Raw genomic sequence first — 13,925 nt, forward strand, 5'->3', positions numbered from 1 at the left:
CCAGTACAGGATACACAATAACATTTTTGTGGAATGAATCTTCTTTATGGTAATGAAAAGATAATATCTTATCTGTCTGTAGCAGAATTTTCCACGGTCACGGTGCGATAGGTTACCTGAAGGTCGACGCACACAAGCACACACACACGCACACGCACACTCACTTACTGACAGGCAGATTCACGATCTCTCTTGCTCCACCACGGCTGTGTTTACCTGTATCCCCCTCTCTCTCTCTCTCTCTCTCTCTCTCTCTCTCTCTCTCTCTCTCTCTCTCTCTCTCTCTCTCTCTCTCTCCCTCCCTCCAAGGACCAGGTATGTTGGAACTCCCAAGGTAAATATTGGGAGGGTGTGAGAAGAGATGTTTTGCATAGCAGACTGACCTTAGCAATGGAGTAACATGTGTATCTGGACAGCCTGTGGTTTTCTTTTAAACTTCCTGGCAGTTGTTCAAAGAATGTCACAGTCAGGAACTCCGGCTTTCAGTTTCAAAGTGGAATCTAATCTAATCCAGAGGTGAATGGACTGCATTAGCCGCTGTAGTAGTTTGTGAACTGCCCGTGTAATGTTCGTGACCTCAGATTGATGTCTTGGGAGGAAACCGGGTGTAATTCTTCACTTTCATCTGTGAAAACATCCATTCAGCAGACGGGTCTGTGTTTTCTTTTTGTGTGAGTCTTATATTTTTGTTGTGATGTTACCTTTACAACCCCGCAGAAGAATGTGCACCTGCTCTTTCCTGGATTGATAACTGCCTCACCAAAGTCTGAACTTCTCTTGTACATCACTATAGCGCATGAAGTGACAGACTGAGCTGCGTGTGGATGATGTAGGTGTGAGGCTTTGAACTCTCTTGTTTGCCATTTTTCTTTGCAGCAACACATTGATTTTCTTTTTTCCTTGGGCATGCTAATGGCAATATTCCCTTCAGCTCAGATGAGGACTGGCAAGTGTATATTGCATCATGGATTGCATGAAATTAAAGTATGATGAAAGACTAACACCAGTCTCAGTCACTGACAAAATAGCCCTCCTTCAATGCCTCTACAGTCAGGAGTTGCAGCTGTGTGAATTAAATTACCTTCAGTTGGTTAGTTTGAATTGACTAGTGTCTTCCTTTCTGTGTGCAATTTGATTTATTATGATTGCATGGTTTTAACTATAATGAACCATTTCTTGGATATATTTTAGCTTCTGCAATCTAAGTTTGCAACAAAAAAAAAAGCAAACAAAAAAATAGAAGTGAATAATTGATATGTGAAGACATGGAAGCGACTTCTAAATTACTAATGAGTTTAGCTTCAAACCTGTGACGCTGGAGGCCGCGGCATTCCTGACTCCTCAATGACAAATGCATGCATGCACGCAGAAAGCGAGAACGCAGCGCCCACACGTCCTACAACTACAAATAGCGTGTATTGGTTAATTGAAAGTTACTATTTTCCACTCATGTACTGTGTAAACTGCGTCCTTTTAAATTAGTGGGTTCATTTTTAGAGTTACATGTCACTTTAGTCAAAAATTAAGCAGCATCATTTAGTTTGAGCCAGCCTGTCTGCCGTCTGTGCTTCAGCCATGTAACATGTTATTCTGGCTGTGTGATAACTGAATATGTTTTAGTCTGTATATAAAGTCACTGAGATCACATTTTCCCCCCATTCTGATGTTTGATGTGAACATTGACTGAAGCTCCTGACCTGTAACTACATGAGTTTATGTATTGCACTGGTGACACACATTTAGCTGATTAGAGCATGTGTACAAGTGTTTTTAATAAATTGCTTGGTGAGCGTATGCGCCCATGTGCTCACTGCACAACTTATATGAATGTGTGTGTGTGCTGGGAACCGAGCGATGACTTCCTTCCCTGGCTAGCATTGCTGAGTCAGGTCGGGAGTATATGATTACACATGGGTGCCCATCAGCAGTCTGAGAGCCTTCTTCCCTGGCTCACCCAACAATACAAACTCCTGTGCTCGCAGGGCACCGCCTGCAGGCAGCCAAACCACTCATCCTGAGCCGAGCTCTCAGTGGAGGCCAGCTTTGCCCGGCCTTCAACAGGCTATGTGCAATCCTGCATTATCATTCTCAGCATTAGCTGCCGGCTCTGTGGGTGTATCCATGAGTCAGCGCAAACAAATTCCTCGTCTCTAATGTGCTCGCCTCCACTCAGTTTCCGGGGTTGAAGCGAACAAGTGCACTAGCGCCAAACCAGGTATGAGTAAGTCTTCCTCTTGGTGAGATGAATAATGTAGTTGTGTTTGGGCTTTGTAAACTATTGTGGCCACCTTATAGCCTTTCACTGAAATTCAAAAGTGTGCCAGGGATTTCTTTGTATTCCCTGTTACTTTATAAGCATTTTAAGAATTGAGGTTACATAAATACTCCCTTTCTCATACCTTCCCTCTTTTATTCTCTCTTGTGGTTCGGGCCAGGTTACCATCTGTCTGTGTGAGTGCTGCTGGTGATTCATGATGACTGGGATTTCACACTAAGTGCTGTTTTACACAGTGTGTCTGTAATGGTAGTGACAGCCACAGGTGATGGCCAGATTCAGAATGACCATGTCGAGGCCTGCTTCAGATCAACTGGAGCAATCGCCGGTTAACTTTTTTAAACCCTCATCATTCATCAGTTACAGGCACAGGGATTTCACAGCGTGTATGTTTGGTGACTGTGCATGAGATCTAGCAGTAAATAGTAGAAAAAGCACATTTTGTCCAGGTGATCGGAGGTTTCAGCTTGCGATCTCGTAGTAAAGTGTCTGCTTTTGTAAATACTACGCTGCCCATATTTGCCCTTGATTTGGAGGCAATGATGTCCCCTGTGTTAATGAACCACTGATCCACCCTCATTGAGATTTCACACTTGGACGAGCCAATCATTATAATGGAGAAGGCTGAAGGCTGCAGCGACAGATCCCTGTATGCAAGTATGGCAACAAAAGCTTATTAGTGCTGTTGCTGATTCCTTTGCGCTGAGTCATTAGCATGTCAATAGAGTATAGACACATTCAGAGGGGGGGGGGGCATTTTCAAAGAGCTAGTCGGTCACAAGCGTTTGGACTTTGTTCCGAGAAATATTTGCCAAATTAATGTGCTGTGAAAAAATGCATTATTCATCAGGTGTGTAGAAGCTTCAGTGAAGCTCCGTTAGCAGGAAACCAGGCAACCGTTCAGTCTAATTAACAAGCAGTGTGTCTGGAGAGCCTGCTGCAGCCTGGCCCTCCACTGTGAAGTAGATGATGCATCACAGTCACTGTCGTAGTAAAATACACACTTTTACACATGAGAATGCACCAATGCCTACACGCAAATGAACTGTTGTTTTACCAGCACAAACTAGATCACACATAACCCAGCTCCCTTTTCAAAAACAGAGCCACAGAAGTTGAGCATGTACCACACAGTGAGCAGACCGCTGTCTGATGTTTTACTAACACCTCTCAGACAAAATAAATAATCCTGCTGTGACTTTTATTTTAACTGCATTTCACTGCCTTGTGAGATACTATAAAAGCAAATTATCTCATGAGAGATGTGTTTACATCGTAATATCACTAATAGATGCCCTCAGATCTTGGATGTAGTTTCTCTAGTAACTCTTGGAGAATGTCGAAAGCATCACTTTCTTTGCCAGAGATCAGAAAGATCTGTCTGTCTGAGATACAATCATGAACAGATAAAAATATGAGGCTACTAGGCTAGGCTTGTCAGTGATTTTAATGTTATGTAAATCATCTCCCCAAATACCATGTGAATGTGCTGTCGGTGTGACTAACTTGGTCCCCATGAGGCAACTTTTACTTATAGAGAGACTTCTTATCTTTTGAAATGAGATGATATTGAGCTTTTGAAAAATATGGTGAATTTGTTTAAAAAACAAACAAACCATCGCATTGCAAATTGAATTGAAGACAAGTGCAGGTGGAAGAAAAGAGAACAAAGTGACATTTCTAAAAAGCTTTTTCAAAGCCTTTGGACTGTGACTCCTAAATCTCGCTCTTTGTTAATATGGATGATGATCACTTTTTGAGCCAATCGGTTTCTCCCAGCACCGCCTGGATACTCTTGTCCAAATTTAAGGTGTTTTCAAATTTTAGACACCTCAACAGTTGACTCCATAAAAGAGGTGTGTGTGTGTGTGTGTGTGTGTGTGTGTGTGTGTGTGTGTGTGTGTGTGTGTGTGTGTGTGAGACAACTCTTGTGTGCAAGTTGACATTAGAAATTTTCCTTGTTGTGTTATGAAGAAATGACTTGAGAATACCCATGTGATTAATTACAACATTTCCACGGAGAGACAGTTTTAATGATGATTTTCTACCATTATGAATAATTATTGTGCTGCTCTTAACTATGGGCTTGTTGTGGACTTTTTTCTGTGTGTTTTTGGTCTCATTGGTCCTTGAGCACATAAACTCCACTCACTTGGTCGACTGAAACGCTGGATGACGAGAGGAAGGAGGAGGAGGAATAAAGAATGCAAAACCAAGAGGCGAGAGAGGCCAAAAAAAAAAAAGTATCTGTTTTGCCTTTTTATTAGTTTTATCAGTGGTAACATGTGGGCACAGCGGAATGGCAGTAAAAGCTGGCGTGGCGCAGCGTGGCAGGCGAGCCAGCGATGCCAGAGGCCACAAAAGAGACAACACTGTCTGCTGAGTGTGGAACCGGGACAACAATAGTGTCTCTGCAGTACAGATGAGACCAGGCTGCTCGGTGCCAGCGTGTTACTGGCTCTTCGAGTGTTTGCGTGTCCCTTCCAACCTGGAGCAGAGTGGCACAGAGGGCACGGCTTCTCCTACCACTGTTCATTGTCCTCTAACAGTGATTTGTGACTAATTATGTGCCCTTTAACCAGCTTGGGCTAGGGGCTTCTTTTCTCTGCTGATACTGATACGGATTGCTGTTTCTTTACCCTTTTTGTCTTTTGTGTGTGTTTGTGTATCCGTCTGTGGTTTGGATCCGAGGCAGTGTGTGATGTTTACACTCTGCCCTTTACTCCTGCCATTGTTCCTTAGACTTGTGTTGCTGCAGAGATAACACAGTAATGGCTGTGGGCTGGAGCAGTCTCTCCTAAAGATAGGCCTAAGTGGTATGTCTGCCTTCAAACACACTTACACATACAAGCTTGTACATGAACACATGAATACGCAACCTTTGACCATTGCACTAGCAGTACATAGTACTGTGCATTTTCCATGCACACACACTCTCACACATAGTCACACATTACACACCCAGTAAGCATACTGTTCATGTAGCCTGAGGGCTCAGGTGTTGAGAAGCTACAGTACATAAAAGAGTTTGATTGGAATTTTCCTGATAAGTTGATACGTCTTTTATGGATGTTTCCCCAGTGCTGTTAATGACTAACAAATCATATGTTCACACCTTTGCAAAGGAAGTTCTGGTATTAGGGTGTGTCTGTCCAGCTGCGTGAATACTCGTACATTTGTACTTGTGCGTGTGTGGGTTTTTTGGGCTCTGTCTGTGCATGCTTTGCATGCATTTTTGGATTCTCATGTGTGAGAAAAACAAAAATGAATGGAAGGTACGTGTTCTACACGTCTCCAATAAGATTCTTGTCTGTACAAGATGTCATTTGTTTATTTTTTAACCATAAAGACATGGATTCATATCATGAAGATGACCTCCAGTAGAAAAATCAGCCGAATCAGATCATATCACAGATGTTTATTTTCAAGCCTTGTGCGTAGACAGCGGTAGTTTTGGGCATAAGCAAGCTTCTTTGTGCCCAGTTTTGTCCAAAAAGGTCCCTCATTTCACAGCCTGACACTGTTGCTCACACAGAGTGGCACACAGACGAGCCGAATCATGCACCGTGTGTCTGCAGGGCTGTGATGCTAACCACTTCTGCCTTGAGTCGAATTCACAGAGGAGCTTGGAGGCTGTTATTGAAGGGAGACAGACAGAGGGACAGACAGGGTGATGAAAGACGCAAAGCGGGTTAGCTGGATGGGTGAGTGATGATGAGAGGGGAGAGAGAGGGAATGGCACATGGCTCCAATCACTGTTCTTTTCTCTACCACGCTCTCTCTCCCTCTTTATCTGTCCATCTGCCAGCGTTTTTTTCCCCCCACATTTTCTCTCCCCTCTTTCTCATTTTGGCACTGTCTGTCTTCCTCCCTGTCTCCCTTTCTCCCCCTTTCATCATACAGTATGACTAGTCTGTTTTTCTTTATTCAATTCAGCAGACAATCCACTCAAGTGGCTTTTTTTTGTGGGGATATGGATTGTGTTGTAGCTTGGGCATTTTTGATTGCTTCAGTTTGCTGTTTACCTACAAAGTGATTGTACATTTTCTTAATGATTGGCTTGCTTTCTTTGAGAAAACATGTGACAGCCAGAGCTCAGAGTTTGAACTGAAACTGTGGCCTGTGTTGTTATGGGTGGGTGGGGCATGGATGAAAGTAGAGGTGGGAGTTTGGATGCGTTTTTTTTTTTTTTTTTTTTTCATTTGGGGGGAGGTGTTGACCTGAGGTTTAAGGGGTGTGGTTCAGGGATGTGGAGTGTTGACATGTGGGTGAAATGGGTTTTGGACAATCTTAGTGGTTTGGGTTAGAATGGGTGTGTGCCTGTGTGACTCTGAACATGTGCAAAGCGGTCTTGTTTGTCCACTGCATTTGCATGTTGACTCTGAAAACAAATACTCTGCAGTAGAGTCATCCTCTTTTTCTGGATATCAAATGTATTGATTGGCAGACTGTTCTGCAATGTTTTGAACGTCATCTATTTCTTCACATGTCCACGTAAATGATATGCTTCATGATTTTGAGACTACCTTTTACAAACAATGTGCAGGTGCCTCTCCTGTGTCTGTATATCAGTGAGAAGTGACACAGGACTCCTGAGCTGCGTTGAGAAAAGGAGATGGGTCAGGCGGATGTCTGGTTCTCGCTGCTGTAGCGCCTGCGACAGAGAGAATAGACAGCAACCTGAGACTCACAGGCCTGTTTGTTTCCTGTTGGTGCAGATTATCACATTTCATCAGCCAGGAGGGACAAGAATTAGCATCATGGGAGAGTGACATTCTTTGCTGGGAGATGTTTTTGTGTTTGTGTTCTCCTTTAATGTGGTTGTTACAGTACATACAAAACTTGGACAGATATTAATAAAAAAATAAGAAAAAAAAACTTCTGGTGAGGAATTGTCTGCAACTCTGTTTGCATCAACTACAGTTAGATAGGACATAATTTCGCTATACATGCAGGCCTGTATTTGACACAAATGTCAAGAGTTCAACCTCTTACTCCAAGGTATGAAGAGGAGGTAGAAGAGGAAAGTCTGGTTCAGGCCTATAAAGTAGCATTTCTGTGCTCAAATATTTTTTTAAATGTTTCTTCCTGTTTACCTCTTCTTTTTTTTAAGCATCACAGCTGAAGTACATGGATCTCTACTTACTCTCTGACTCAACCAGTTAGGCTTAATTATGTATAACATCACAGAACATTTTGTGCCCTCTGAAAGCAAAATGTTGACATTTCTGCTGTGTTCAAATTTCTGGTGTTTGATTTTGATAAGCGCTCCTTTTTCACATCAAGTTTTGCTCCAGATGAAATCGCCCCGCTCAGATCGCTCAAAGGAATTTCTTCCACATGTGATCATCCGTCCCCATCTCCCGCTTGTTTCCTGTGATCTCGTTCTGCAGGTTGAATGTCCCGAGCTGTGCCGTCATTTCCCTCTGTATGTGGTGTCATGTTGATGCTGTTGCCACATCAGATAGGCTGTTGCTCCCCAGCAGCGTTTGTGTTTGGCATCCAAACAGTGGTGAAGTAATGGTGGTGCGGGGCAGCCAGGTCAGCAGCAGGGGAGGGGCGGGGTGAGGGCTTTGTTAAGAAAAGCAGGAATTCTTCCGGCTGGCAGATGAAGTCAGTGCATTCCTCCAAAGCAGCTCCCTATAGGCAGCCAGTGGAGCAGAGCCAGGCACTGAATGAGGGGCAAGATAATGGTGGAGCTCAGTATTAAACACCTCCCATTGAGAACTGGAGAGACGGACAGACAGATAGAAAGAGAACACCATCTGTCTGACTGTGGGTGAAGAGTTGTCTTTTACCCACCTAGGCTACAAAGTTTCATTTGCGGTGCCAAGTTCTACAGATAATCCTACCACCGCCCGAGGCATTTCACTTTTTATGAGCACTGCGGTATTTTATTACCTCGTTTTGAAGCTTAGCTATAAAAGTACAGACAGGCGGAGTGAGGAGTGAACATAATGATATTCATTTAGGTTAAACCTTCTGCCCAGATGTGTCTTAGGACACCTGCTGATCTGCTCTGAAGGCGGATAAGACCCAGTTCTGGTCCTGCTGAGGCGGATCAAACTGAGGGACACAAGTGTACACACACACACACACACACACACACACACATACACTTGTTCTCTGTCTCCTGCTATGTTTCTATGTATTTCTCCCCACACAAACACACTCTCCCAAACATAGACACACTTGAGTTGCTCCACTTTCCCTGTCCGTTCCCCTCGGCAGTAAGCTATCATAACGGCTTTGAAGGAGGGCAGCAGAGCGTTTAATTGGGTTACAGATTGGCATTTATGCTCCCAGGTCCACAAGATACTGCCGCGGCTCTTAACTAACCACTAGGAACTTTACAAAATGCTACACTGCTCTACCCGTCAGCTGCTAGTGTTGAAATTTACAATTCAATGATGCTCTCACTCAGCACAGCACGTTTGACATCACTAGAAGCTGGTATTTCAACAAAATAAGGGTGCTATGTATCTGTACGTGACAGCTGGCGGTGCGTTGTGTTTACATTCATAATAAGTTGTGTCGTATGTAAGGGTAAGATGTTGCATCATGATTTACAACTCAGTGAAATCAAAGTAACACCAAAGAACATGCCTTTTGTTTCTTCATCTACAAAAGTCCTGTCTTCCAACCAGGAAGTGAAATGTCTGGATTAATCATCAATCGCAATCATCACACCTCTGAGCTCTCTGTCTCTGCTCTTTGTCTCTTACAGAGCTAGTGCCATGCAGCACTGACCTGAATCAAGCCAAGAGCTGAAGTGACCTGTTTCGAAGACCCATCTTACCCTACACCCTGCCTTGCCTGGTCCCTGATGGAGCTCAAAGTGTGGGTGGACGGAGTGGTGCGGGTGGTGTGTGGCTTATCTGAGGAGACGTCCTGTCAGGATGTGGTCATTGCTCTGGCACAGGCCATTGGTGAGCATTTCAAGCTCTGAAATTATTGTGTCATCATTTTTGGGATACCAGCATCCAAGCTGTTGTTACTTGGCACTTCACTTGTTTCCTTGACAGTTTATCTAAAGGCCATAAGTGATTAGATAACAGCCCTGCCCTGCAATGAGAATTTAATGCAGACAAAACCAGATTACTTACACATGTCGCGATCGCAGCGGTCCTGTTCTGCACTCACCTTTTCCTTTTCCGCTGACCCAAATTGAAAACTCTGCTGGATTGCCAGGGGGTCAGCTTGGATTTGAGCCGGCTCTCCATCCCTGTATCCGCCAGCTTTATTCAAATCATACGATGCAGCAGCATTGAACAACATAACTCCAGATTTAGCGCTCTCCTCCTTCTATGAGTGAGCTGCCTGCCAAGTCATTAGGGAGGGTTTGTCCTAATTTCAAGGTCCTTGTGGAAACTTCAATTTATTTGAACATTTTTACATGTTGTGCAAGTCCTACGCAGCAGCCTTTTATTCCAATCCTCAAAGGCAGAGATTTATAGGTATCAGCATCATCATAATGTGTCTGATGTCATGTGTTCACATAGCATTACTTGGGTAGATCCAGTGGGAGGAGTCAAACTCACTGCTCTAATTACACAGAAGAAGAAAAAATTTGACCAACAGATCATATTATAATACAGTTTTTCAGAAAAAACAGTGTCATGCAGCTTCTACAACTGCATAATTTGTGTTATTTTGTGGTACATATGTTCACTTACACTCTCTGTGTCTCCGTCCCCAGGTCAGACAGGCCGTTACGTTCTGATCCAGCGTCTTAGGGACACCGAGAGGCAGCTGTTGGCCACAGAGAGGCCTCTGGAGTCTCTGGCTAAGTTAGGCCAACATGGCAGTGAGGTTCAGTTCTTTCTCCGACGCACTGGTCCTAGCAGTAGTGACGGACCCGGCGCAAAACAAGACAGGCCAACTCCCCCTCCACTGCCCAAGCATCCTGAGCCAGAGTCATCGAAACGCAGCCAGCCTAAGAAAGCACTCACCTTCAACCTGGGGCCATCCACCTCTCCTAGAACCAAAGCCAAACAGTTTAAGAGGTCTCCTCGGGACTCTCCAGAACAGAGAGCCTCTCCCTCCCCTTCTCCCAGCCCCGTATCCCCTCATGTGCCATCTCCCTCTCCCTCACCACCTATAGGCCCATCCAAAGACGAGGTCTTTAGGAAAGTTCTTCAGCAGCAGGAGAGACTAAGGGCCATCGAGGGCCAGCTGGAAGCCCTAGAGAGGGACTCACATACCTGGGATCGTCCCTACCCATCTCCCTGTCCCTCACCAGTCTCTGACACTCGTTTGCAGGAAGAGATGGACACTCTGGAGCAAGTAATGCGCAGGAACCAGGCTGAGCTTGCCCACGAGCAGTACTGGGAGGAGGAGCTTCAAGCAGAGGGGGAGAACGAGCGAGGGATGAGGAGGAAGCTGGGGGAGCTTCATGCCAAGTTGGACGACTGTGGGCGACGGCTCCATGAGTTCTCCGTCCGTTCTGCTCAGCTGGAGCAAGAGATCCAGCGGGAAAGCCAGGCGGAAGGGAGAACCAACGGGCCTGAGGAGTCCCTCGATGTTGTGAAGGCAGAGCTCCAGAGCCAGGAGAGGCAGGGGACAGAGCTGGAGGAGCAGCTATCTGAGACTGACAAGGCTCTGGGAAAGGCAGAGTCTCTGCTGCAGGTAAGGAGAGAGGTCACGGTTCTGGAGAGAGGGCTGTAAATCCGCTTCAGCCGATGTGTTGCCATTTGAGGGCTGTAGCACAGACCCTCTTGTAGCCATACTGTAAACCTGTATCCCTCTCCTACCTCCACACTGCAGCAGACACACAACAGTGCAGAGACACTCACAAAAAGGAAAAGGAATATGGAGTAAAAAGGCACCAGTTCTATCGTGTCATTTTGATATGAAAACAAATATTAAAGAAATTCTGATGACATGAATGCTGTATGTTTATATCCTACCTTGCATGAAAATGTTTTATTGTCTGACGAACTATTTACAGTCTAGATGAACTGGTTTGGCAGGTGTCATTTTGCATGCATGCTCTTAACACGTGGTTACTAATGGTGTTTATATTACATGGACTGATATCTTCTTATTCTTGTACCTTGTACGGAAACAAAGATTAAAGAGGATTGATTGGTAGAACAAAAGCTCCTTTTATTGGATCTACTCAGACTCAACCAATCATAGTTTGTGGCGTCGTTGTTTGTTTACTTTTGGTGGTTGTCATAGATGCAGCTCTATCAATAAAAGCCTAACCCAGTTTGAAGTGAAACTTTTATGAGTTTCCTCATATTCCAAATGAAGCCTGAGACTCGGGTATTCACTGCATGGAGCTGACGCAGACTAGTTCCGAAGAAAATTTTATGCTTCTTTAATTTTGGTCTGGTAGATGGTGTTTTGAATGTTTTGTAATAGAGCGCAATGTGAAACTTTTTGCAGTCCAGTGTTTCACTGTCTTCATAAACTAAGGCTGTCTGGACTGAAAGAAAAATCAAATGTGTTCCATTTTCAGTCCACTGGACTCCAGGTAATAGCAAAGTGGCTTCAAAACAGATGAAAACATAATGATAAGCTCATTTGCTCTTTAGACAGTCATCGTCACGGGGATGTGTATGACTCAGATGTAGTGCTTGCTTGATGGGACAGAGAGGGACTGTTTGTCACGATCAGTTTGCCAGTTATATAGAAAGCAACCCTCGACAGAACAGAGGTATTAGGCTTTTGTTTTTTATACATACCAGTATATTTACCACCGTGTCCTCACATGTAAGTGTTTATAATCTGAAATGTAACCACGGAGGCACCCACGCAGTAATTGTCTGAGGGAAATAAGATGTTTTTAATTCCTGTAAATAACATGTTAACGCTGTTTAAATGAAATGGTATAATAAATGTCAATGCATAGCACTGGAAAGGGGTTGATGTTTTGCAGTGTCAGTCATCGGTGAGCTGATCGGTCGAGGCTGCCAGCCGAGTGTTTAAGTGTAGGTGGTGATGAGCACAGCATTCCTGTCATTAAGCTAATGCAGGCAGACCTGCAGGTGTGAACTGCCTCAGCAGACTGCCTCAGTCCACCATCAATTACACGTACACACACATGCACACACACGCATAGACGCACAGGCTCTGGGGATGGGAGCCATAGCATGTTGCTGCTGCTTCCTGAGCTGTGTGCAGACACATTGATTTAAACACAAATGGATAGTTGATTAAGACTAATTGACCGGCCTGTTTGTGTACATCAGAGTTTAATCTGTGGGTGCAAAGGTGATGCCACTGTCTAGATGGATGATCTCTGAACTCCACATTTCCAATAATTGGAGCTCATGAATATCTTTCCCCGTGGCATGTGGTCAGTCAAGACAACTTAAAAACACAGCAGGGAAATCAGCATTGTTATGTATCATCTATGAGTTTGCCTCAGGCTGCCGGAATTTGATGGAATCAGAAAACGATGATGGTAGTTGTGCAACTTCGATGATTCATTGTAGCCTAATGGTGTGATGGTGACCTTAAACACTTTGTGTATAGACTTGTAGACTCTGCTGCCCCCTTGTGGTGAAAGGACACTTTGTGATTATATTAATAGTAATGTGACCTCAAGGCAAGATAAAGTAGTTCTGCTTTATAAATACATTAATACATTTTCATTCAAATCTTGCATGGCAGAATTTTATCCCATTTTCATATGCTGTGCCCATTTCTGTTTACAGGCAAACAAGGTGTTAGTGTTCAGTGAGTCAGTGGTAGACTGATCTGAGCTCTCAGTTGTCATTTGTTTTCCCCACCTCATCTGTGTTCTTTTCCATCTCAGGCCAAACAGGAGGAGCTGGAGGAGCTGAATAAGGAGCTGAGGCAGTGTAACCTGCAGCAGTTCATTCAACAGACAGGTGTCCTGCCTGCGCACACCCATTCACGCACAGAGCTTCAGGAGCAGCTAGAGCAGTTAGAACTTGCACATCTTCTGCAAGACGGATACACGAATGGAAGTACGGAAACAAACTAAAACAGATGTTCAATCTTTGACACAGCATTGCATGAGTGGTGGCTTAAAGAGTGATGGCTTGCCCACTAAACACATTTCTATCTCTTTGTCAGGCCACAGTGTAACTCTAGTGGAATCCCCGCCTCGCCCCACTGCCAAACAGTTCCTGGGACATCCACGAAACCTTCAAAACCCTCTAGTGTCCAGTCTCAACCCTGAGGGTGTGTATGTGTGAGACCCTGCTGCTTCCCAAGTCCATCCTGCTCTGCTCCTCTCCTGCCCTGCCCGTCCCCTGGTCCCAGAGCCCTTTGCTCCCTATACTCTCTACCCCAGCTTGATTGGGTTTAAAGCTAAACCTGCAGTTTTTGGTGTTGGGTAGTGGAAGCAACTGTAAGGTGGAGGTCCCTGCTACTTCTCAGCTGCTTCCTTGTGCTCTACCTTTAAAGGCTGAAAGACTCCTCTTCTGCTCCTAACTCTCAGTCTTCTGCTGATTCGTGTTCCTAACCCTTTACACTTGATTCAATCTTCCACATTCCTCTTTCCATATTCTCATATATTGCTGCATTCTTTAACCCTCTCTCAACGCCTCTACTCCCTGCCCTCCTCCTCTCACTGTTTGCTTCTGGACTAACAGTAACTGCTTTTGTGATACTTTAAAGCATCTGGGAACTTGCTCCTAAACCCCCACCCCCCCACCCCCCCACCCTCTGT

At 44.6% G+C, this 13,925-nt stretch overlaps 1 protein-coding gene across 4 annotated transcripts in view; it reads left to right on the forward strand.

The window, feature by feature from the left end:
- The window catches only part of rassf7a (Ras association domain family member 7a), a 33,986-nt gene that overhangs the window by 18,566 nt on the left and 1,495 nt on the right, over nt 1–13,925 (forward strand). For 3 of the 4 annotated variants that reach the window (XM_023415526.2, XM_023415527.2, XM_023415525.2), the window contains 4 exons: nt 9,003–9,204; nt 9,975–10,903; nt 13,044–13,218; nt 13,328–13,435. In XM_023415526.2, coding sequence (XP_023271294.1) covers nt 9,102–9,204; nt 9,975–10,903; nt 13,044–13,218; nt 13,328–13,435 — 1,315 coding nt within the window. In that variant the 5' untranslated portion in view covers nt 9,003–9,101. Of the gene's footprint in view, nt 1–450; nt 653–9,002; nt 9,205–9,974; nt 10,904–13,043; nt 13,219–13,327; nt 13,436–13,925 lie in introns of those variants that run through there. The other variant, XM_087176425.1, reaches the window with a different exon arrangement.

This window comes from Seriola lalandi, unplaced genomic scaffold, assembly GCF_002814215.2.
Source record: "Seriola lalandi dorsalis isolate HSWRI2012SDOR001 ecotype SW California unplaced genomic scaffold, Sedor1 jcf7180002054553, whole genome shotgun sequence".
Taxonomy (NCBI): Eukaryota; Metazoa; Chordata; class Actinopteri; order Carangiformes; family Carangidae; genus Seriola; species Seriola lalandi.